The sequence below is a fragment of the Pseudochaenichthys georgianus genome, chromosome 22 (genome assembly GCF_902827115.2).
Source record: "Pseudochaenichthys georgianus chromosome 22, fPseGeo1.2, whole genome shotgun sequence".
Lineage (NCBI taxonomy): Eukaryota > Metazoa > Chordata > Actinopteri > Perciformes > Channichthyidae > Pseudochaenichthys > Pseudochaenichthys georgianus.
The window spans coordinates 4,796,857-4,819,012 of record NC_047524.1 but is presented as its reverse complement, the minus strand read 5'-3'; the positions used below and the strand labels follow the sequence as shown (position 1 = coordinate 4,819,012).

General features: G+C 40.9%; 2 protein-coding genes across 3 annotated transcripts; both read right to left on the bottom strand.

The window, feature by feature from the left end:
- Window positions 1–745: 745 nt before the first annotated feature.
- nkx2.1 (NK2 homeobox 1) lies at window positions 746–4,415 on the bottom strand. 2 transcript variants are annotated; one of them, XM_034112027.2, is made up of 4 exons: window positions 4,317–4,415; window positions 4,186–4,227; window positions 2,369–2,597; window positions 746–1,711 (listed from the first exon to the last, which is right to left on the bottom strand). In XM_034112027.2, exons 3-4 carry the CDS (start codon window positions 2,574–2,576, stop codon window positions 1,035–1,037), a joined length of 885 nt encoding a protein of 294 aa, XP_033967918.1. In that variant the 5' UTR covers window positions 2,577–2,597; window positions 4,186–4,227; window positions 4,317–4,415; the 3' UTR covers window positions 746–1,034. The 2 variants fall into 2 exon arrangements, with proteins under 2 accessions (XP_033967918.1, XP_033967917.1); XM_034112026.1 differs by lacking the exons at window positions 4,186–4,227; window positions 4,317–4,415 and having other exon boundaries at window positions 2,369–2,726.
- A 6,238-nt stretch (window positions 4,416–10,653) lies between these two features.
- On the bottom strand, window positions 10,654–11,849 carry nkx2.9 (NK2 transcription factor related, locus 9 (Drosophila)). The gene is made up of 2 exons (XM_034110900.1): window positions 11,696–11,849; window positions 10,654–11,225 (listed from the first exon to the last, which is right to left on the bottom strand). Exons 1-2 carry the CDS (start codon window positions 11,847–11,849, stop codon window positions 10,654–10,656), a joined length of 726 nt encoding a protein of 241 aa, XP_033966791.1.
- Between the last annotated feature and the right edge of the window lie 10,307 nt (window positions 11,850–22,156).

The following is a 22,156-nucleotide window of genomic DNA, read 5'->3' as shown; positions in this document are numbered from 1 at the left end:
GTTTGGTCAGGGATTTCCTCGATAAGCTTTTTCTTTGAGCAGCGTTTGTGTTTGATGCTGGGAGCCGAAAGACCTCACCTTTCTGACTCACAGTCCAACAGAAAGAGAAAAGAATCAGCTCATAGAGGCTCCGCTTGCTCTGCCTGTGTGAGCTGCAGTCTGCAACGATAAGCGGTGTGTGATTTGTCAGAAAATAAAACAGAATAATATCGCCCCTAGTTTAATTGGCATGTCAGAATAAGAGCCTGTGTGTTGATTTAGTCATTCATGCCAAACCTGAAACTATTTGGCGACCTTATCTTATTCTTTAAAATGTTCTCACTAAAAGAATCAATAAGGTTCGCTAAAAACCAAAGAAAATCACCCCTAATAAAAACCGAGCAAATAATAATCCTAATATTATTATGTCTGGTAATAATAATATCGCATGGTTTCACTGTTGCCCTTCTGTGTTTCCTCCCAAAGGAACCATTTTTTACACCGCATTTGTTGACATATTTCACAAAAAAAACCTTAACTGCCTTGTTTCCATAATTTATTAATAGGACTGTTTTGTAGTAAGTCAAATATCTATATAAGTTACAAAGAAATAAAACGTACAAATACCAATGAAACGACAACAATTGCGTCAAAAACTTTGTACAACAAATAGCTAAAACCTTTTACAGAAATATACAAGCTAGATCTACGGCTTACATTAAATTCTATTATAAATCAGAGTCTTGTGTTTGGGGGGGGGGGGGTATCAGCATTGTCACTGTTCAGGTTCACTTTGCCCCCCCCAAATATCACTTATTTTGTCTCAATATAATTTACATAAATAAATCCCAAGACTTCCGCAGTTTCTGGTCAAAAATGTTTTTCCCCTTCTTCCTTCCGTTATAAGTCACATTCTTCCAGAAAGGTGAAAATTCAAGACTTTGTTCTTGTTCAGGTTCGCACATTTACAGTGAAACTTGCCGAGTCTTGAAAGAAAATAAATGTAGGCCTACTTTTTCTTTAAATAGAAGGTTTTAAACGACAGCCGGTGCCTGTCACCACGTCCTGCCGTAAAGCAGGGCCGAGCACTGCAGGGCCGAGCCGTACTCTGCGCCGGGGGGGTTGAGGTGGGAGAGGCCGGACACCTGGCTCTGCAGGGAGGGGGGGCTGGAGGAGTGTGGCGCGAGGTCCGGAGAGTGGCCCGTGCTGCCCACCTGCTGGCTCTGGTGCTGCCCGAGGCCGGACGAGTTGTTGGACATGATCATGACATTGTTGCCCCCTTGCTGATGCAGGGTCCCCGTGGAGGATGTGGGCGTGTGGCCGCTGCCTTGGCACGGCTTCCCATCCTTCACCAGCACCGGCACGGCCACCCTCCGCGGGGACTGCTGCTGCTGCTGGCACGAGCCGCCGTCCTGCTGCATCTGCTGCTGGGACACTTTGTCCTTAGCCTGCCTCTTCATCTTGTACCGGTGGTTCTGAAACCAGATCTTCACCTGGGTCGGGGTGAGGTGGATCATACTTGCCAGGTGTTCCCTCTCCGGCGCAGACAGGTACTTTTGCTGCTTGAAGCGCCGCTCCAGCTCGTAGACCTGCGCCTGGGAGAACAGGACGCGTCTCTTTCTCCTCGGGGTGCTGGACAGGGAGCCCATACCTTTACCCACATCTGCCAGCGAGCCGAGGCTGCCCATGCTGCCCATGTTCATGCCCGAGGACGAGCCCATGAAGCGAGAAACTGAGGGGGAAAAAACGAAAAAATAAATACAATGAAATTACTGATTTTACGCGCAACAAGTGTGCACAAATAATTCTGTCTTTATGTGGAAAACATCATGTAAATTCATTTTTTAGATCCAGATTTGATTGTTTTTTTATGGGTGTTATATTGTGGCATTCATGAGATAACAACCCTGAAGATTATTTCAATGGAGTAAAAATTAGTTTTGAAATTATTCCTGCAGTGGCAGGTGCCCTTATCCATTAAACAAACTAATGCGTGTCAAAGTCCGTTTAATTTATTATCTTAACTATACCATTCAAGCCAGAGGGCACACATTGCAGCAATAGCTCAGGACCCAGCAATTATTTGATTAATGTGATAAATATAATACATTAAATACAATATCTTAAATAAGATATTGGTATATTTTCGGCATGATTTATCCCTATATTAATATTTGTTCCAGATCTTGAAAGCCAAAGATGAAATGCCTGATTTTGCTTCTCCCTTATAATTTAATTAAAACATATGGGTGAAATATAAACTACAGTATTACTTAGAGTGCCCACTTTAGAGCACAGGTGACAGAAACACAACGAAGCATGCACATACATCTGCTTCCCAGCATTATCCACCCTCAACACAAGTCAAAAGCAGGTGCAGGATACTCACTGGAGGAGAAGCGAGGGTCTGGGTTGCCTCCATACCAGCCGGTGGCCGTGGTGCTGCCCCTCATGCCGTCCTGGTACGACGGCAGGTCGCCCATGTTGCCGTTACAGTAGCCCCCCATGGCCGAGTGTGACAGCTGGGAAACACCTGCCGCAGTCATGTGGTAAGCCGCAGACATAGTCCCATTATGGCCCATGTGGTGCTGCTGCATCGCCGCCTGAGAGACCTGCGGCTGCCGGTAAGAAGTGAGAGGTGCCCCCAAGTTGTTATTCTCCATACTTACTTTCTTATAGCTCTCCTCAAGGGGACTCAAGATATCGGAAACAGAAAAAGGAGTCGTATGCTTAGGGCTCATCGACATTGTTCTGGGGCTGGAGAGGGAGAAATTAGAAGGCAAGGCAATCTCTCCTTCTCTCTTTTTTTTTTTTTTGGCCAAAGCCCCTCTGGTTCCTGTTGTCTCAACGTCGATCCTGGTAGATGAACACGTAGGAGAGAGCCTCAAGTCCGCCTTAATTGGATTGAGTGGGAGCTCGGTGCTGGCTTTGGTTTGTTTTAGCTGGGTGCCAGGTTTAAGGCTACCATCAGAGGCGGGGCATCGGCAACAATACAAAACAGCTCTTGCCTCCTTTCGCCGAGCGTAATTTCACTTACAAGACATGTGCTCTCCTCCCACTGACAATAACATATGCGCTGTACATGATCAGTAATGGCTGTCAGGGTTTGCTGCAGCTGCTGCGTTTGGGGTCTCTGAGCTGCTGCTGCTGCTGAGGCTGATAAACACAGCGCTGCACCTTGGGACTGCACTGACCACAATACACTTTATTAACTGTAGTGATGTTTACGAGGACCTCTTGATGAAAGGAGGCCTATATGGACTTGAGAGTTGGAGAACCACTCCTCAGTTGAACTACTGACTTTTAATGGCCATGAGAGGCCTCCAGTGATTGCAGGATTGTTTGTGTTATGCCTTATCGTACTCAGACATGCAAAAGTGCACTTGCGGGGAGGGAAATTGACTGATACTGATAAGTAAATAAATACACATCCGCGTGTTAAGTGGCTGAGTAAATGATTAACCCCCCTCGTGTTTTCTCCTTTTGATATCATTGGACGCAAGCAGCGTGTTACCTTAAATTCAGATGCACACACTCGTATAAAAGATGTGCTAAAAAAACACAACAACAAAATAAAAAAATTGAGTGGAGAAGGAGAGAGTGGAGACTCTCGTGTGAAGTTAACGGCGTTCAAGTACTCTCCTGCAGCACGACGCAGGTAGCCTCATAGCATCTTGCCTGAATGCTCAAGGAGCATAACAGTTTAACTCAATCAAAACTCAGTTATAATTGTTACACAGGAACTATAAAAGATGTTGGCTCCTTGTGAACAGCTTTGAGGTCAATAAATGGTGGAGTAGTCTGCGCGTTTTAGAGCCAAAAAACACTTTTACGCAAAGGAAAGGGACATTTTCTGACATTTCTCACCTCAAACAAGGAATACAAACCTTTCTTAAACCATCAATGGGGTAATAACACTATTAGTATAGTATTTTTCGTTAAGTTAGTTTGAATATTAATATCATATGTGCAATTTTCACAAGTTTTTCTACTTTAAATTGTTGTATATATTCCTTCCATATGTTCCTTGTTTTAATGAGAAGTAACACATTATTTAAAAAAAAAACATTGTCCGTGTTTAAATGTAAAGCAAGGGCATTAACAGTTTATTATTTGGGTACCAGGTTATAATTTCTGCTGCTTTTCAGGTTCAAAACATACGATATTAGATATTGCAGAATAAAAATAGAATAACTTGAAACTTACACAATCAGTGGACGCCAGGATCAAACCGGAGCTGAAACTCTACTGTAAGAAAAAGAGAAAGAAAAAAAGCACTTGTTTTAACAATTATAATTAGATTTCGGTTTTGTAAAGGTCTTGCCGGCAGGTCTCACGTCAGTGCAGCAGCAGCAGCAGCAGATGCCTCCAGCAGCTCAGAGGTCTGCGCCTCTCCTTATGGAGGAATTAAAGAAACACAGCGTCTTCTGGTGGCAGAGCAGAAATTAATCAAGAGTAATATTGTGATCCAGTTTGGTTCCACTGTGACTCTAAACCTCTGCTTGTTTCATGATTTTAACTAGAACTGGATCAAAAAACACCAAATGTAATGCTTTATTTTTCCTTTTACTCAGATGTATGCTGATGCACCTTCAGCAGAAAGCTATTATGGGTCTGTGCACAGCAGGCAGAGCAGCAGTGACCTGCAGATCCTGACAGTTTGCCACGCGGATCACCCGCAGCAGATGTGTATTCTGCATGCTTCACGGCTTCTGGCTGCATATGTCACGGCAGCCTTGCAGAAAAGTGCACTGGTCCAATTTAAAGAGCGGTGCACAACATCACAACAATCCATATCGTCCCATTGCCTTAATTATCTTTAATTAAGCAATATTATCCTATAGTCCAGGGCTAAATATTACAGTTAAAATAAATTGTTTGGATGATAGCCGAGGTGCGGCGCATAATTCGCAGGCCATATAATCACAGGCAATTAAAATTACAGCATGTTTCTGCATCCAAGGTAAATCTTGCTTATGCCTGGCTTAATTACGGCATTTCGCAAGACATTCTTAATCATCTAAATCAGTACCTTTCCCCTGTTCCGGCACACGGCTATTATGAGCAATTAGAGGTAATTAGTCCAAATGTTCGGGCTAATTCCTCGGAATAATGAGGACACTTTGAAGTGGCGGGTATGAGGCTACCGAGCTTTGTTATCGAGGCTTCACGTTGTTGTTCATGAACTGATTGGCGCATGATGTAATCCAGAGAAGAGCTTCACACGGGGAAACATAAGTTTGTGCAATTAAAACAAAAAGGAGAAAGTTACTGTTATCATTTAAACAAATAACAATAAATAAGTGTTCTGTAAATGTTAACATGAAAGTATCACAGGGAAAGCTTCACACTGTATTTACAACCATGCACATCGATGGGAAAAAAATGGATTAATCAAATGCAAAAGGTCACATTATATCTGCTAATGAAAAATATCCACAGGTTTCTCCATTGCACAAATCTTAAAGGGCGTATAAAATAGATCAAATTATGCAACATTATAGTTGTTTTACATTCAAGCCATGAAGACGAACATTTGAGGTCCACTTTAATATAATGGAAAATGCCATCATTGGTCAATAACTAAAGCCTGCATATATCCTGCATCCTAAAACAGTCCCTATTAAATCTCGTGTTTACAGCTCAAAGGTTTGGCCACATTTTGTCTCGACAGAAATGAAGGATTTTTCCCCTCAAAACTTTTTCTGAGTTTTTCCTCTATTGTGACATCTTATATAACTCTTGTTCTGCAGGACATGAGCTGCAGGAGAAAAATAGACTGAGAAGAAGGTGAGAAAACTACGAAGAAAAGCTTCAACATCACACTTATGGGTGGCAGGGTGGACTACATCTTATTCATTTCTAAAAACAGACCAATCACCTAACATTTGGAAAGTGTTATGATGTAAAAAGTGATGCTGCATTACACAAATAATAATTCATCGCTTCCTTTTACCCTCCATCCCAAGGGACTGTAAATCATAAAGGGTCAATAATTTGACTCATTAGAGGGCAAATAGTAGTACGGATGCCATTTGTCTGCAGCCAATCAGCAGCAGCAGCGTAGTGGGGATTCAAAGAGAGTAACGCATGGTGGTGTTTTCTCTGTTTAGTGAAGCACGGCCCCTAGTGGAACAACAGCTGCCTCCATCCAAAGAGTTACATCACCCCGTTGGATCTCATTTACTGCACGAAGGGAGGAGTGATACAGGGTGTTAGTGCGCCCTCTAGTGGAGAGCTGGATCATAACAATCAATTTCAAGTATCAGGTGAAGACGGGAAAGATGTCTTAATGTCACTACAGTTAACACTATCGATGTACTTCATATACTGTATTTACAGACAAGAAAGCTATCGTCACTTAATCACATGATATATTAGTGTGGTGTTTACATACACTGTACAAAATGTGCTGCAAATACTCACAGCACTGTCCCTTTTGCCCTGTGATGTTATCTCTATTTGCCATTGCCTTGTTTCCATCTTTACTAGTATTCTTATTTTATGTTTATGTAGCTGTTGCTTTGATATTGTTCAAAATATATAAAAAGTACTTAAACATTTTTTTTTGTTAGTCACAACAGGTGCCATTTTCATGTCCAGCATCAGCTTTGCATATTCCAAGGTGTGTTTCTCAAGCCCCCATGCAGCTAAATGCGATGTTACAAAACCTTTGTTGAGCCTGCTGACTGTGGCTGTGAGGCAGAACGGTATGTAGTGAGTTTTTGGGTTCGATACCGGCCCCTGAAGTCAACACGTTAGATGTATGGCTGGCTGCTAAATCCTCAGAACTGTTACAGGATGTGTATTTTGTAAATTGTGTAACTTTTATTTTATATTGTAACTTTTTTACTTTAATACTTCTTTATGCATGCTTCTACGTAACATTAAGCTGTCTCTCTGTGGGAATGATACAAGTATTCTGATCCTGATTCTGTATCCTTGGGCAAGATACTTAACCTCAAATTACAGTGTGTGGGTGTGTGTGTGTGTGTGTGTGTGTGTGTGTGTGTGTGTGTGTGTGTGTGTGTGTGTGTGTGTGTGTGTGTGTGTGTGTGTGTGTGTGTGTGTGTGTGTGTGTGTGTGTGTGTGTGTGTGTGTGTGTGTGTGTGTGTGTGTGTGTGTGTGTGTGTGTGTTGGGGAGGTGGGGTGGATCTATTTCAGTGTGGTGGTTTGGTGTGAGGGGGGGGATCAATTGATTCCTGTTGTTAAGGAGCAGCGACAATGTTTCATCTTAAGATGTCATCTCTCTCTATCTCGCTTCTCATCACACACACACACACACACACACACACACACACACACACACACACACACACACACACACACACACACACACACACACACACACACACACACACACACACACACACACACACACACACACACACACACACACACACACACACACACACACACACACACACACACACACACACACACACACACACACACACACACACACACACACAGCCTGTTGATGTGTGTGTTAGCTTCCTTTAGCAGGTGGCACCCTGCCTCTGTGAATGAATGGGTGACCGCTGTATGTAAAAGCTCTTTGACGAGTCATTAAGACGGATAAACGCTATACATGCAATCAATTTAGTATATTATTATATTCTTTAACTTTATTGGTAAAAACATATTTATGTGTATTAAAATGTGACTTTAGGGAGTTTCCACGTTCAGTCTCGATGCTTGATTGAATGGCTGAGGCTAAAGAACATGGTCAGTTTTCGAGCTGATGAAGTTTGGTTTCTTTCTGATATTGCTTATTGTAGGTTCATATGTTGATATTTTCTTGTCATGTCATTTCTCCTGTTACACACCAGATCCCTTTACCTTCTATCTTAAATACTGTATGTCACAGGATGGGGAATCCTCACTGTATGAACACATTGTTCTAACACACTGTTGCACTGACTTTATTTCAGTCAATAATTTTCCATTTATCTCAATGAACAGTTAAATGGAAATGCTGAAAACACTTTAGTCAATAAGAGGGCTATATATCTGCTCATCTTCAGACTCAATCTGTCACATCCCAATCAACTTAGCACCAGTTTCAACATTTCATAGTGGTCTATCATCGACTGAATCATCCAACGTCCGCTGCTGTTCACCTGCAGAACACCACTCAGAGCTCAGAGCTGTACATCACTTCATAAATACTGCAGCTCAGGCTGACACGTTAATGAAATGCTAATTGTGTTGTACGTCAAACAACCAACGACCTAAAAAGCTGCGTTAGGTCTACTAAACACCAAATAATTTAACCACAAATCTTTTTTTGAAGTAAAAGGAGATTTTAACTACATCCAATCTTCTGTTTTCTTAAAGAGCCTTTAAACAAGCAGCATGAAGAACACATATTTTCAGTATGACAGTATTCCAATGTTTTGGTATAAAACTATTATATCTTATTTAGCTTATAATTGCAATGTTTAAAAATATATACAGTTCGCAAATAGACAAACTGTAACAGAAAGGCCAATATTTGGACAAACGCAAGTATGTTTGAAATGCATATTCAAAGTAAATGCCTGTGGTAAAATAAAAAAAATGAATGTGTCTTTGTTACTCCGGGCGATAAGGACCTAATATGCATTAAATGTTATTTTCAACATCTTAACAAACCTCCTCCTGTGGCCTGGTTTATGTGGACCTTATAACTTTCCTAAAGGGGCCCCGGGTATAAGGCCAGTGAGTAAAACTAAAGGATGGGCAGGCTAATACAAACCCATCCTTTTCAGACAATTCCTCTGACCAACTTAAAAAACCAATGGCAACCTCGAAAAGCCTGTCTTTGTCACCCTTAAACCCCAAGATGCTCTAAAACACCATTGTGCAGTTAAACCTCATAAATTTGTCGCAGGGACTGATTAAACATCACGGGAATTGAAACACTAAAGATTTTGTCTCAGTGCCTTTTGGGTGAGGGACAATGGTCCATTCAGGGGGAGACACGCAGACAAAAAGAGTGTTTAAGGGGAGATGCAGCGAGCTGAGGGGTTCGGCCAGTCCCCTCCATATGTGATACAAGGTGGCCCCAGCGAGGGGGACAAAGGGCCAGGTGACAGGGACGACGGGCTGCAGGGTCACAGGACGAGCAAACAACATTATAGGGGGCGTGAAAGCAGAAGACCCCCCTCGTCACTGATGAAATACTGACATGATTTTAAACACTGAAGCATATTTTTCATGCTGAAGCGTGTGAATTAGATTTTTCACTTTGAGAAGATGATGTCGAACACGAGCTCTTCTCTAAATCTAACTGGAGTTGGTTTCACAGTTGGGGATAAATATGTTGTTTACATACACTGTACTCTGCTAAATGTGCTGCTTATAGTCACACAACTGTCACTTTTGCCTTATAATTGAGTTTTTAAATTGCTCTTGCATAGTTTCTACTTTTACTTAGTTTTATTTAGCTCTTATTTGTAATTACTTCTGTCCTTGCTGCTGCGAAACAAATGTAACTGCACAAGTGAATGGCAATGAAACACTTGATCGACACGAACATCTGCCTCCAAAAATATTTTCTTGCATGTTTCTTGCTTTTAGTGCATTCTGCATCTCCTCAAATGCACTTGTTCAGTCATCTAGTAAAATATCAAGGATTAAAGCTTGTAAAAAGTCAATATCTTCTTTTAATTCAGGCCACTTTAAATCCCATATCCTTATCAAACTCACAGCACAAACCTAGATCTCCACATTGAGTGTAGCAGCCGTATCTACTTGCCTCACAATAACAAAAGTGAATTGTATAAAAGTGAAAAGCAGCCAGACGACAACAGGGTTCTGTGGTGAAAGCGGCTGTAATGTGTACTGGGTATTCGTATGCTTAACCAAAGCCAGTCCTTTTTAGGAGTGATGTTTGCTCAGCTTTCGGTGCATAATTTAACATTATAAAAGGCCTCCGGGCTGCTGTCACGACCTGCTATAGATTTTACATTCTGCAAATTAAATATGTTTTAGACTTCAACCTATCATTTAGAAAGCATTGAATAGACTTAGAGCTTTAATTGAATATAGGAACAGTTATAAAATATTTTAAAAAGAAACATGAAAGTCATTCACTTAAAAAAACATTTTTACTTCAAATAGAAATCCAACAGTTGCAAAAATATGTTTGTGCAACTGTTTGATTTCAGAAATTGATGCAGATTATACACTTCTGGGGGATAATTGAAAAAGAAAGCACATTATACAGTAAATTGTTATCTTACAAAATATGAGAAACTTTTTATTAATAATTTCGTTCACAAAAAGAAACATATTACACTTAAAACCTTTCAGGAAAGTCTCCTTAAAGACAACACATAACATAATCTTCGCTTCAAACATTCAGGCTAATAGTGGCCTAAAGCCTACTGTCCCTTATTTGTCTTCAACAACAATTATTTATACAAATATTATCAAGTTTCAACAGCTTCACATACAAATAATTATACATTATCTCTCCGGATAATTACAAAATCTACAGGCTACACAGTAAGCCCATATGAGAAAATATCAGCATTTAAAAAAATAGTAAAATATCAAAATAAAATGTGCAAAATATCTTTCGTTCTATATTGAAAATCTAAATGTTTAAGTTGCTCGAAAATATGCAAAACATTCAGAAAACATTTGATGCAATTCTAAATGAGTTTTTGCATGGATTTAAGGCCTTCACTTGAAGGCATTAAAGTGAACCGAGTCGCTCCAAAAGTCTCTCCAGGCGAATCTGGAGGCCGCCGCGGCGGGAAAGTGCTGCTGGTACCGCGGAGGAAGAGCGACGTGGGACGGGTGCTGAAGACTGGGGTAGGCTAAGGGGAAGGGGACCGCTGAAGAATGAGGTAAACATCCAAGTTTCTCCGTGTCGAGTAAGCAGGTGTGAAAAGGTTTCCCATCCCGGACCAGGATCGGAACGACAACCCTTCGCAGCATCGGAGGCTGCTGGAGGTCCAGGTCCTGAAACAGCAGCCCCTCGGCCCGGCCTCTCTTCATCTTGTAGCGGTGGTTCTGGAACCAGATCTTCACCTGGGTCGGGGTCAGGCTGAGGACCCGGGCCAGCTGCTCCCTCTCCGGGCCGGACAGGTAGCGCTGCTGCCGGAAGCGCCTCTCCAGCTCCAGGGTCTGCGCCTTGGAGAACAGGACCCGGCGCTTCTTGCTCTTCTTGCTCCGGTCCGGCTCCGAGTCCAGGGACGAGTCATCCGGCTTGGTGGAGTCTGGGGAGGCCTCGAGACTGCCTTCATCAGAAGCTGGAGAATGAATTGTGCATGTTACAAATTGATAAAGAAATAAAGGATATTTTCACATTTGTTCAAGTGTCTATCTATCTCTATCCATCTTTATCTATGCATCTATTGATAGGTATATAACAGATCTATGGATCCTTCAATATCTATAGGACTATAATATATCTATGGATCCTTCTCTATAGGACTATAATATATCTATGGATCTATCTTTAAAATGTATGGAACTATATGCATCAATGAATCAACATGTATATATCCATCCATCCTTAATCATTTGAAAATAAAGCATTCGAAAACATCAGTGAATATATCCATCCATTTAAACAAATTAATAAAGAATGTCCTTACTATTTCAAAAATAAAGCTAGAATATGTTAAACATATCTTTACATTATGGTGGAATCATGGATGATATTACAACAAATGGCATGTAACAATTTCAGCATCAATAATATGGTTTGCAGACTCACACATGCAGGGGCTCCGGTCGCAGTCCATCCAGGAGCTGTAGGGCGAGCTGGAGGCGGAGTACAGCGGGGAGGACCGCGGCGCTGCCTCCGCGTCCTGCTCCGGAAGGTCCAGGATGCTCCTCACGGAAAAACTGAACTTGATCGGTGCAGCCATGGCGTGTAACTCGTAGGTGCAATCCGGGGTTTGTTTTGCGCAAACAAGTAAGCAAGTGTATCCAAGGATGAGAAAAAACCGCAGCGGATCCTCTTCACTTTACGCACTGTCCAAACACCGGCTCGGAAACCAATGTGTGCACTGGGCTCAGTGTTTACACAAACAGCACTCCATAAGCTGCAAACACAAGACTTCCCGCTTATAAAGCCTCCTCCCACAGATGAGTACCTGAATGGCTGGAGTGCTGTCACCCAATGACGGTAGGTGCGGAATAAGAAGAGGAAGAAAAAAGCTTCAACAATGAGCGAAGGAAACACTCGTCATCATTACAGATTCGTCCCGTATCGTCAAACTGGGAAACAGATAATGGTAATTGTTGGAGCTGAATCACGTCTTGGGTGGCAAGTGACAACAGAGCCCGTCCCATCATCACACTCTCCTCCCCCCCCCCCCCTCCTCCTCCTCCTCCTCCTCCCCCTGTCCTCAACCCAACAACGTGTTCAATATTTGCATACAAAGTGAGCAATTAGCGTGATGCCCGCAAGTTGGTTTAACTAATACGTCCATTAGAGGCGTATTAATTACAGCGTGAGAAGTTTTGACGTTTTATGGATGGTGGAGGAAACTTCCTTTGACATGTTTAGGTGAAGCTCAACAGGGAATTCTTTCTTTTGAGTTTTCTAGATGATTTATGATGATATATATTATAACTATTTTCAAAATGGTAAAACATTTTCCAAGTAGTTTTTCAACATACTTTAATGTTGTTAAAAGCAAAGGTAAGTATTAATTCGTTTATTGTCAACCGTGTTAAACCCTTTATAAACACAATATGTAAGTTAATGAAAGAATATTATAAGATAATATAGTAAGACAATACAAAATGTGTCTGAATAGAAGGAGTAGGCACTTCTGTAATAAAAGTGTCATGAAGATGAATGTAACATGCATGTTCATGTAGAATAAGGGCTTTAAAGTAAAGTGTTACAACACAATTATAATTGTATTGCAGAGGCCCATTTATTATACAATAGAGAATGTATTGCGTTTAATTGAACACCCAAACGGCACCTGACTCAGATGAGAAATTGGATCAGTGACCGATGACTGCTGACAAAGATTGTATTAATTGGTAATCAATATAAACCATTAACCATTCATCATGCTTAACACGCAGAACACGGTGGCTTCTATATGTCATTTATTTTCTAGATGTGTATCTCTTTCATTTGATTTTCAAATATTCAAAATCCTGATGTTATCATTCTCCTCCCACTCTGACGCCGACAGGCTGATATTGTGTCTCTTTTTTTGTGGCTCCACAAATATAAAACGCATTAAATGCAAAGCCCCCCTGTATTTGATATTGATATCCACCCGCATCCACTTCAGCGAGGTGCAAGAGGCCGCGGGGCAGAGTGCTGGTGGTGGACATCCCTCCCCAGGCGTCCTGGGTGGTCGGACGAGAGTGAACACAAATACATGCCAACCAGAGGAGGGGAACAAAAGGGGAAAATGTAGCCCCGCGTCCGAGACCCGTTGGAAGCATTTGTTCCAGTCAAGATTTTGCATTTGTTCAGTCCCGCAATAATGCCTGATTGACGCCCCGGCACAATGTCCTTTAACTTTGCAGGATAAATCCGAGCTTGTTCCGTGTTGTCATGGTTCTGAATGGAGCTGAATGGGATCTGGGACACTATCTACTGCTCTGCGTCGACTGCCACCACGTCTATAGTCCGGAGCAATATTACATGCGTGATTCAAGACGTATTAAATTCCCTTTAGATAATCAGAGTTCAACCAAGTCGGTGACCTGTATTAGCAGGCAAAAAATGCTCTGAAATCAACATTATCTCCGGTTTTTACCCACACGTGTTTCCCTGCCAAACAAACTGTAGCTTAAGCAGATTTTTTATAAAGAAATGTGCTTTTAACAAACATATAGAGGACTCACTCCCCTTCTAGCATCCTGTCTGTGTACACAACAGCCTCACAGCGGTTGACAAACAGAGGATTACAGTACCACAAGTTTGCTGGAGTGCAGTTTACAGAGTGCACTCGATTGGAGAGCAAAAACACGCAAAGGCAAAGAGAAGTCATGTCCAAAGAGCGGGAATTTCTCTGTCCACAATGACACTTAATCTATTTAACACCCGCAGGCTTCACGAGGAGAGGGTCCTCTGCATCTCCCAAGAGCTCTCCACGGCCAAATATTTACTCTGTTGTTCAGCTCTCTTTCCCAATCCCTTTCTCAGCCAAATGGAGATTTTGTTCACACGTGGTTCTGGATTAAGCAGCTGAAGTGACAGTTCTAACATTTCAGACCTCAATGAATATTTTCAACCCTGTAATTCAACACTAAACCACATGTGATTAAGTCTCTTGTTGAAATGATATATACATTTAGACTTCCATCACTCCAGAAATTCATTTTGCTTATTATTTCAGATGGACGTTCGGCTTTCAGTCTGCAGGAAAATGAATGTTCTCAATCTTGAAAGATGTTTTTTTATTACATTAACACATGTGTATGTATGACATTACGACTAAGAAAGGCAATCCTTGCACAAAGTGATCAAGAGATGTGAAAGACAAGTGTGACTTTAAGAAATTGAAGAGTGTAAAATAACTTGACAGCTATTTGTTTTTTATTTGCTAAATATTTTACTGGGGGTGATTATCAAATGTTGTTTTGTTAGTGACATCACTTAGGGAACTTCAGACTTAACACAGCTCACTCTGGAGCATCTATACTTAATACAATTATTCCTCACTTATACACAACACCTTTAAACCGACTTTGACGTTGGAAAAACTGTGAAAGTTCCCCTTAAAGTAAACAAGTTATAACAGGCCAGCCATGATGAAATAAAAGGGTGAATATGTTCCTGTATTCTACATTTGCTTTACTGATCTAATTTTGAAACATTTAATTAAATATTGATTACCTTAACGTGTAAATACATCATTCATATACTTAAAACTGATCCAGATTTTATTGTGAAGCACTGTCATGACCATAAGTGCCGTGTAAATAAAAAAACATAACTTAAAACCAATATCACTGCTTGTTAGTTATTTTAGTCGCTCAATGAGTCAAACCTGCACAACATCCCCACAACTGTCCTATTTGACTCCGCAGTGATAAACTCTGTATTGTGTCTCAAATTGTGAGCATGCAGTTTACAAGTGAGCCCGACACAAAGCTACAGCGAGGATGTTTATCTGATCTCAGACTGACTGATTACCCATCACCTCACGGCCACAATGCCCCCTCTGTTCCCCCTCAGAGCAGCACGATGCTCCAGCAGCTGCACCTGCCGCTGGTGTCCTCTCCCCTCTCCCTCCTGTAAATACCATTAGCATTCTGCAGAGGGGCTGCAGGGGGATAATGACCTGGCAGCCACAGCACCCTCTCTGCAGGAAACGGGGGTCTTGTGAGGCTGCTTGATCATCTAGCAGCTGTGTGTGTGCTGACGAGTGAGAGTGTGTCCAAAAAAAGTCAGGTTTGTTTGTACGGTGCTTTAAGGAACAAATCTTAGTGTGTACCGATCGGATTTCCACAGACAAGGGGGAAAGTGGGACATGAATAGGAAGGTTTTGAAATCAAGAGCACTTAAAACATGTCAAATACTAATATAAAAGTATGTGTTACTATTAATTGTTATGATATTGTTATTATATGTATAAGCGTAAACTTCTCTATATCCCTTTTCAGATGTTTAATTAAGTCGATTATTTGTTTATACATACGTCATATGTCTATATACGCCGGGATCCGGAGTCATGGATGATCCTGCGGTCCTGTGTCCTGGATCGCGAGCCCTGGATCTTGAGTCGTGGCTGTGGTCCTGGATCATCGGTCCTGGATGGATATCCTCGTGGATTCATCTTCCTATTATACACACATGCATTTCCAAACATTTGGACTACCTATGTTGCAAATGTATTATCTTTTCAATTTACACACGGCATCTATTGCACGTCTGTCCGTCCTGGGAGAGGGATCCCTCCTCTGTTGCTCTTCCTGAGGTTTCTCCCATGTTTCCCTTTAAACTGTGGGTTTTCTCCGGAAGTGTTTCCTTGTCCGATGTGAGGGTCTAAGGACAGAGGGTGTCGTATTGTCATACTGATATTCTGAACGCACTGTGAAGACCACTGAGACAAATGTAACATTTGTGATATTGGGCTATATAAATAAACATTGATTGATTGATTGATTGAAATCAAATCAAATATGTTGTATCGGCTGAATCAGCATTGGATCAATGAAGTGCATGGAAAACGGATATAAAAGAGGATGAGGAAGATTGGAATGCTGCTTGCCTAAAAGCACAAAGTCAGACAATAAATACTAGGTTCAAATTACTCCAGAATAAATGGTTAATGAGAATGTACATAACTCCTGTCAAACGTCATCATATGTCTGCCAATATTCCAGATGAGAAAGGAACTTTATTTCATTGTCTTTGGGAATGTCCACAAATTCAAATCTTCTGGAAGGAAGTTATTAGGTGTCTGTCAGAGATGTTTAACATTCATGTCCCTTTGAACGTCAAACTTTGTGTACTTGGAATATATCCAGAGGACTTCCAACAGACTTCAAAACAAAGCAAGCTTCTGAATTGTGGCCTTCTTCAAGCCAGGAGGGCTCTCGCTTTATGTTGGAAATGTACGGATGCCCCATCATCACTGAGGATTTGGTTGAAGGAACTTTCTGGAAGTGTTGCTCTAGAAAGACTGACTTCGCTGAGGGCAAGCGGAAGGACTTTGTTCAGCTCTGGGAGCCATATGCACCTTATGAGGGGCGGGAATGTGGACTGCCTCTGAAAAGAAACTGTGAAATGATTTCTGTTTGATTTATTTTATTTGTAGGCCTATGCTTTTAATACTGGTGCAATGTGAGGGGGTGTGTGCGTGTATGTGTGTTTGTGATGTACTTTGTTGTTCAATAAGAAAATACCAATAAACATATTGTGAAAAAATATATATGTTGTATCGATTAGTTGGCCATCACTTTTGAATATTTATTGTATTTATTTTTCATTGAAATATTGTGTTAAAGGTGGGGTAGGTACGTTTCAGAAACCGGCTCGAGATACACTTTTTGTTATATTCCATGGAATGCTCTTAACATCCGATAGCAATGAATATCTTAAGTGCTTTGACAAAAAAATCCATACAAAAATGTCATCTGTAGAAGCCGTAATACTGTAAAAAGTACAACCAATCGATTGGATGGCCTACCTGCCTGTCAGCCTTCCATCGGGGCACACACTTATCTCGTGCCCTCATTGGTCGTGTGCGCGTTCGTGTGTGTTGGAGGAGGGGCTCTATAAGGAAGTGGCAGATTTTCTCCGGTTGTGTATTTTCAAATTCTAGCGATCTCAAGCCGGTTTCTCAAATGTACCTACCCCACCTTTAAATTCCAACATTATTTAAGTAGAATATTAAAATGGGCCCAGATGTTTTTCTGCACGGTATATTATGTTTCATCTGTTGTGTTTGTATGTTTTTTAAGTGTGCAAGTTTTTTTGTTGTAATAATAGTTCTGGGTGAGTTAGTATTTGTAATTGAAGAAAGACAGGTTGAGAAGAATACACTGAATTGAAAGCCACAATGTCCCATGTACGTGTGTGCTTGCAGGCTATAGGCTTATCAATATTATCTTGATTACCTAATAATAATAATAACCAAGTCAGCAGTGACCGGTCACCGGATCAATGGGATGAAGAACAAATGAAAACGTTTTTCCAAAGTATTGAAATAATTCAGAGTTGTTTTCTTCCCAGCCCGTCAGATATGAGTCCCAATAAGTTGATGATATGAGTTGGATATCATCAAATGCATGTAAAGTACACAGAACTTGCTCCTTGAGATATTCTTTCTCTATTAATTAAGACCAAGGGAATGAGTTCCAGACTGCATCCTAGAAGTCTCACTGTATTCACTTCTATCAACCATCTTCAAGGCTTTTATTTGTCATACGTACGTAGCTACAGTGTAGTTATGACGATGAAAACCCTAGGTCACAGGCTCCTCCAACAGGGCAACACAATAAAACAGAAAAAAATAGGGCAAGTAAATACAAAAAGAAAAATAGTAAAAAAGTGAAATAGTGCAATAAGAGTCTATATACAAGTTATTCGAATATGATATATATTAGATACATCATTTCTAAGTAGCAGCCAGATGAATGTCATGGATGTTGTTTCATAGTTCGGTTGTTTAAGGTCAACATAAAGTAAAACATGTGAGTTTACTTTACAATTGTTTTACGCTCAGTGTCCGAAAGAGAATTGCTTCTCAACTTATTCTTCCGATGATGGCCTGTTGTGATGTTGTCTACCAAAATGCACAGAAATCAGGTCTTGCTCCACTCAACATAGCCTACAACAGACTATGCAGATGTGTTCTTGGTTGTCCTTTTCGTACACATCACTGCACAATGTATAACCAACTTAAATGGCCTTCTTTAAATGTAAGAAGACACGCATTGGCTTCAGCTGATATTTAAATGCATTTATCTTAACTATCCCCCTTATTTAAAGCAGTATTTCATACCCGACTCGTCAAATCATGAAGTTAGACATTCTGTTTATTTCTCTGTCCCCTCTGCAACAAAATGGATTGGCAGAAGAGCGTTCATGTTCAAAGCCCCAACTGACTGGAATACTTGACCTGCTGCTATTAGATCTCTTGCATCATTGGGTTTATTTAAACATGCATTGTCATCTCACTTTCAACTGGTCTGCACTAGTTATAACTGATATTAATGAAACTGATTTGCTCGACTGTCTCAACTTGTAATGATTGTATGCATTGCTTGAATTGTACTCAACAGACTGTATGTGGTTTGTCTTGTGTGTCATGTTTTGCATTTTGTCTTTTTGTTTATGTATGTCTGTAAGTTGTTGATATTGTGGGAACCCCCTTGGAAATGAGATGGTGCATCTCAAGGGGTTTATCCCAATGAATACAAATGTCTATATCTATACATCAAGGCAGTGGATGAGTGGATGTGATCGTGGCCCTGGTCACCTCTGCACCATGCTGAAACAAAACATTCAAAGGTATTTGTCTCTCATTCCTCCAACACCAGCTTCAGACTCTGGACTGACTGCTCCAGCTGACCTGTGGGGTATCTGTGATACTTGGTTGCCCTCTACAGGACACACATTCCAACTGTTGGCCTCCTTCTAACTTATCTAACCAAACACACACTGTGGGTCGAGTTCACTTCACATGTATTGGAAAACAAGCTCCTCAGAAGTATATGTTTGGTAATCAATTCAAATGTAAGTGTGTACCTGTTGCTCCCCATGCTCTGCATCAGTGAGAGAAGAGCAGTGGACTTAGAGGGGAATCTGAAAGAATGAATCAGGGTCATTTATTTCTCTCGTGCTGTTCAGTGCTTTATTGAAGCATGTTTAGAGGAAGCTGTTACTGTCTTTCCAGACCGTCAGATAAAAAGGCACTTAGGATGCTAATGGAGATCAACCAAACACTCATTTGAAAAGCCTTCACTTGGTATGATGCATGTCAAAGTACCACACCTTTTTTACTTATATGTTCAGACAACAAAAGTACCTATGTAACTTACAGAACAGGATGGTATAGATAAAACATTACATTGGTAAAGTATGACTGACATTAAAATACCAAATACACAAGTACTTCCACTAAGGTGCTAAAAACTTTAATTTGTTTCAGTAATGACTTAATAATTTCACTCCTAAGTGTCCACTAGATGGCGCAACTGTATTTTAAAATAAACATGATGTCCGTGTTGACACTAATCTGCAGCATCAGTGATCCTCTGCAGACAGTCTGACCAAAAGAAAGACCTTTGATTACGCGTGTACCTTATTGACTGTCGGACGCAACCGGAAGTGTCTGATTTCAGGAGCTTTTGTTGCTTAATGTACACCGCGTTCCCCCTTATTATTATCATTCTGCACTCACCCTCACTATACCTGATCTTCCTGTCAACATATGCAGCTTCAGGTTCCAAAACATGTTATTAAATAAAGCAATAAAAAGCATGAGCCTGCCTCACCTTTTATCCATGCTGGGAGTGGCACTGCATGCCGCTTCAAGGAGGCCTCAGTGCTGCATTCAATCCTGTGAACCTCACTCTTCTTCTTTAACGGACGCTGACACACACAAATGAAATTGAAAAAAAGTATTACAAGTTGTTCTCATTACTGTCAACTCCGACTTGTACTCGTTTGTTTTTCTGGCAGAATGTCAGCTAATTAAATCAAACAAATAAATGTGTATTTGAACGCAATTCTCACTGACATTATACATCTGACTGTGTGTTTGTTTATGAGGATATTGAACACTCACTCAGTAATCTAATAACACTATGTAAATATGACGCTCGAGTGTTTCTGCGCCTACGCGGGGATCTTAATGTATGAGGAAATTTAATATAAATGCAATCCAGGTATGACTCAACCATTCCCCGAGTTTAGCGCATAACGCCGCGGTGTGGTCTGCATCAACACCCCATTTGCACTTTTCTGTACAAAGGAAACGCCGCGTAAAAGTGCACGAAAGGTGCAGCTCTCCGTTTTTTCCCAGTGTCCTTGGCCCCGGACAAAGAGCGCTCCAAATTAGGGGGGAATGAAATATCTAATACTAATGGATGCCAGGTGCCAGACGAACAGATGTCAAAGTGATGTATGCTTAAAAGTGTCGTAAATATTGTTTCTTTTTTGTGCCACTCCGCTGAAACCCGGGCCTGGCCTCTGAAACACGAATACAACCGTCGTTAACCTGCGATCGTCCTCATTAAGGCCGCACTAAAGTTCTAACCTGCAGAAAGACTTTAATGGTGTCAGTGCAGTTTGGGCTGCAAAGGTTAGAGTCATCAGTGCGGTGTATTTTAAAGGCGAGTGAAGGCTCCATATAGATCTGCGGGCGGCCTTATCGCGCATTAAAGCTTATAGTCTTATTTGTATCAATCCGCATAGACGACACCACAGCTCTCTGCGCCTTAATACCCGGATTAGGGGTGCTTTAGGCGACAATCTGCAGGGCCTTAAAGTCTCTCTCTCTCTCTCTCTCTCTCTCTCTCTCTCTCTCTCTCTCTCTCTCTCTCTCTAACTCTCTAACTCTCTCTCTAACTCTAACTCTCTAACTCTCCGCACGTGTGTATCTTAATGCAGATGTCAGTCAGTTTGGGGACAGATAGTATACAATGACAGACCTCCAACCCCTCAAACAAGAAATCACTGCTCGTCCCCATAATAACCTATTAGTGGTGACTTGGATTTCCCGCAGGATCAACATTAAACCGGGAACTTTTTCTCTGGAGAATCCGAGCAGCACCATCTGCACACGCGTATACCACAGATAAATCTGTCTGGCACTGTATTTTTTAAAACGTATTTATTTTCACAGCACAAAGTAGAATCCGTTGACGGACAGTCAAAGCGTCTCAATCCATTTACTTGTCTCTGGTGTTTTGAAAGTTCAGGCCCACTGACAGAGTCACGCATGATGTCAGGTTGCAAGGCGGATGGATCTGATTATGAACAAAAAAACTAATAACTGCATGGAACATAGAGCCTGCACAGCTGTGGTCTTAATGAGATTACTGATAATGTTTGAAATCGCAATTGATAATTGTGGGAGGTGACTCATAGGTAATAAATAAAAACAGATTATCAAAGTGTCAACAACTGAAATTACCGATATTGTTTTATTTCCAGTCGAGTAGTTATAGTTGTTTTCTTTAACCGAATAAACTATTTTCTGTAAAGTTATAGCTGAGAAACACTTTTTTTGAACGTCGAAATCATGACTGAATACCCATTTTTGAGCGGGCTTTTTTTACTTTAAAATTATATTATTTCGTTTGCCAATATTTTAACTTCTGAAATTGTGTTTTTTTCCAGAAGTTTTTTAAATGGATAACTATGGCTTATTTTTCTCTTAATGGGTAGTGCATGATAATAGGAGTTACATTGAATTATTGGTGATGTAAATTGATTTATTGTCGATTGTGTCCATGTATTTCCTCATGTCTTTGGTTAACTTCCGGCAGACCTATTATAAGAGATTGAAGAACGAAGAGAGATTTTTTGTAAAACTAATGAATACAATATATAAAAGGCTTAATAAATAGAAATGTGTGACCTGCTTTATTTGGATTGCAGGTGTATTAAACCGTTTAGTAAAACATTAAGATGGAGGAAGAGGAATCCACTCATCATCATTATTCTTCTTCACAGCGATAACTGGATTTGACATGTGGTGAATATAAATGCACATTATACAATGTCATCCCTAAATTA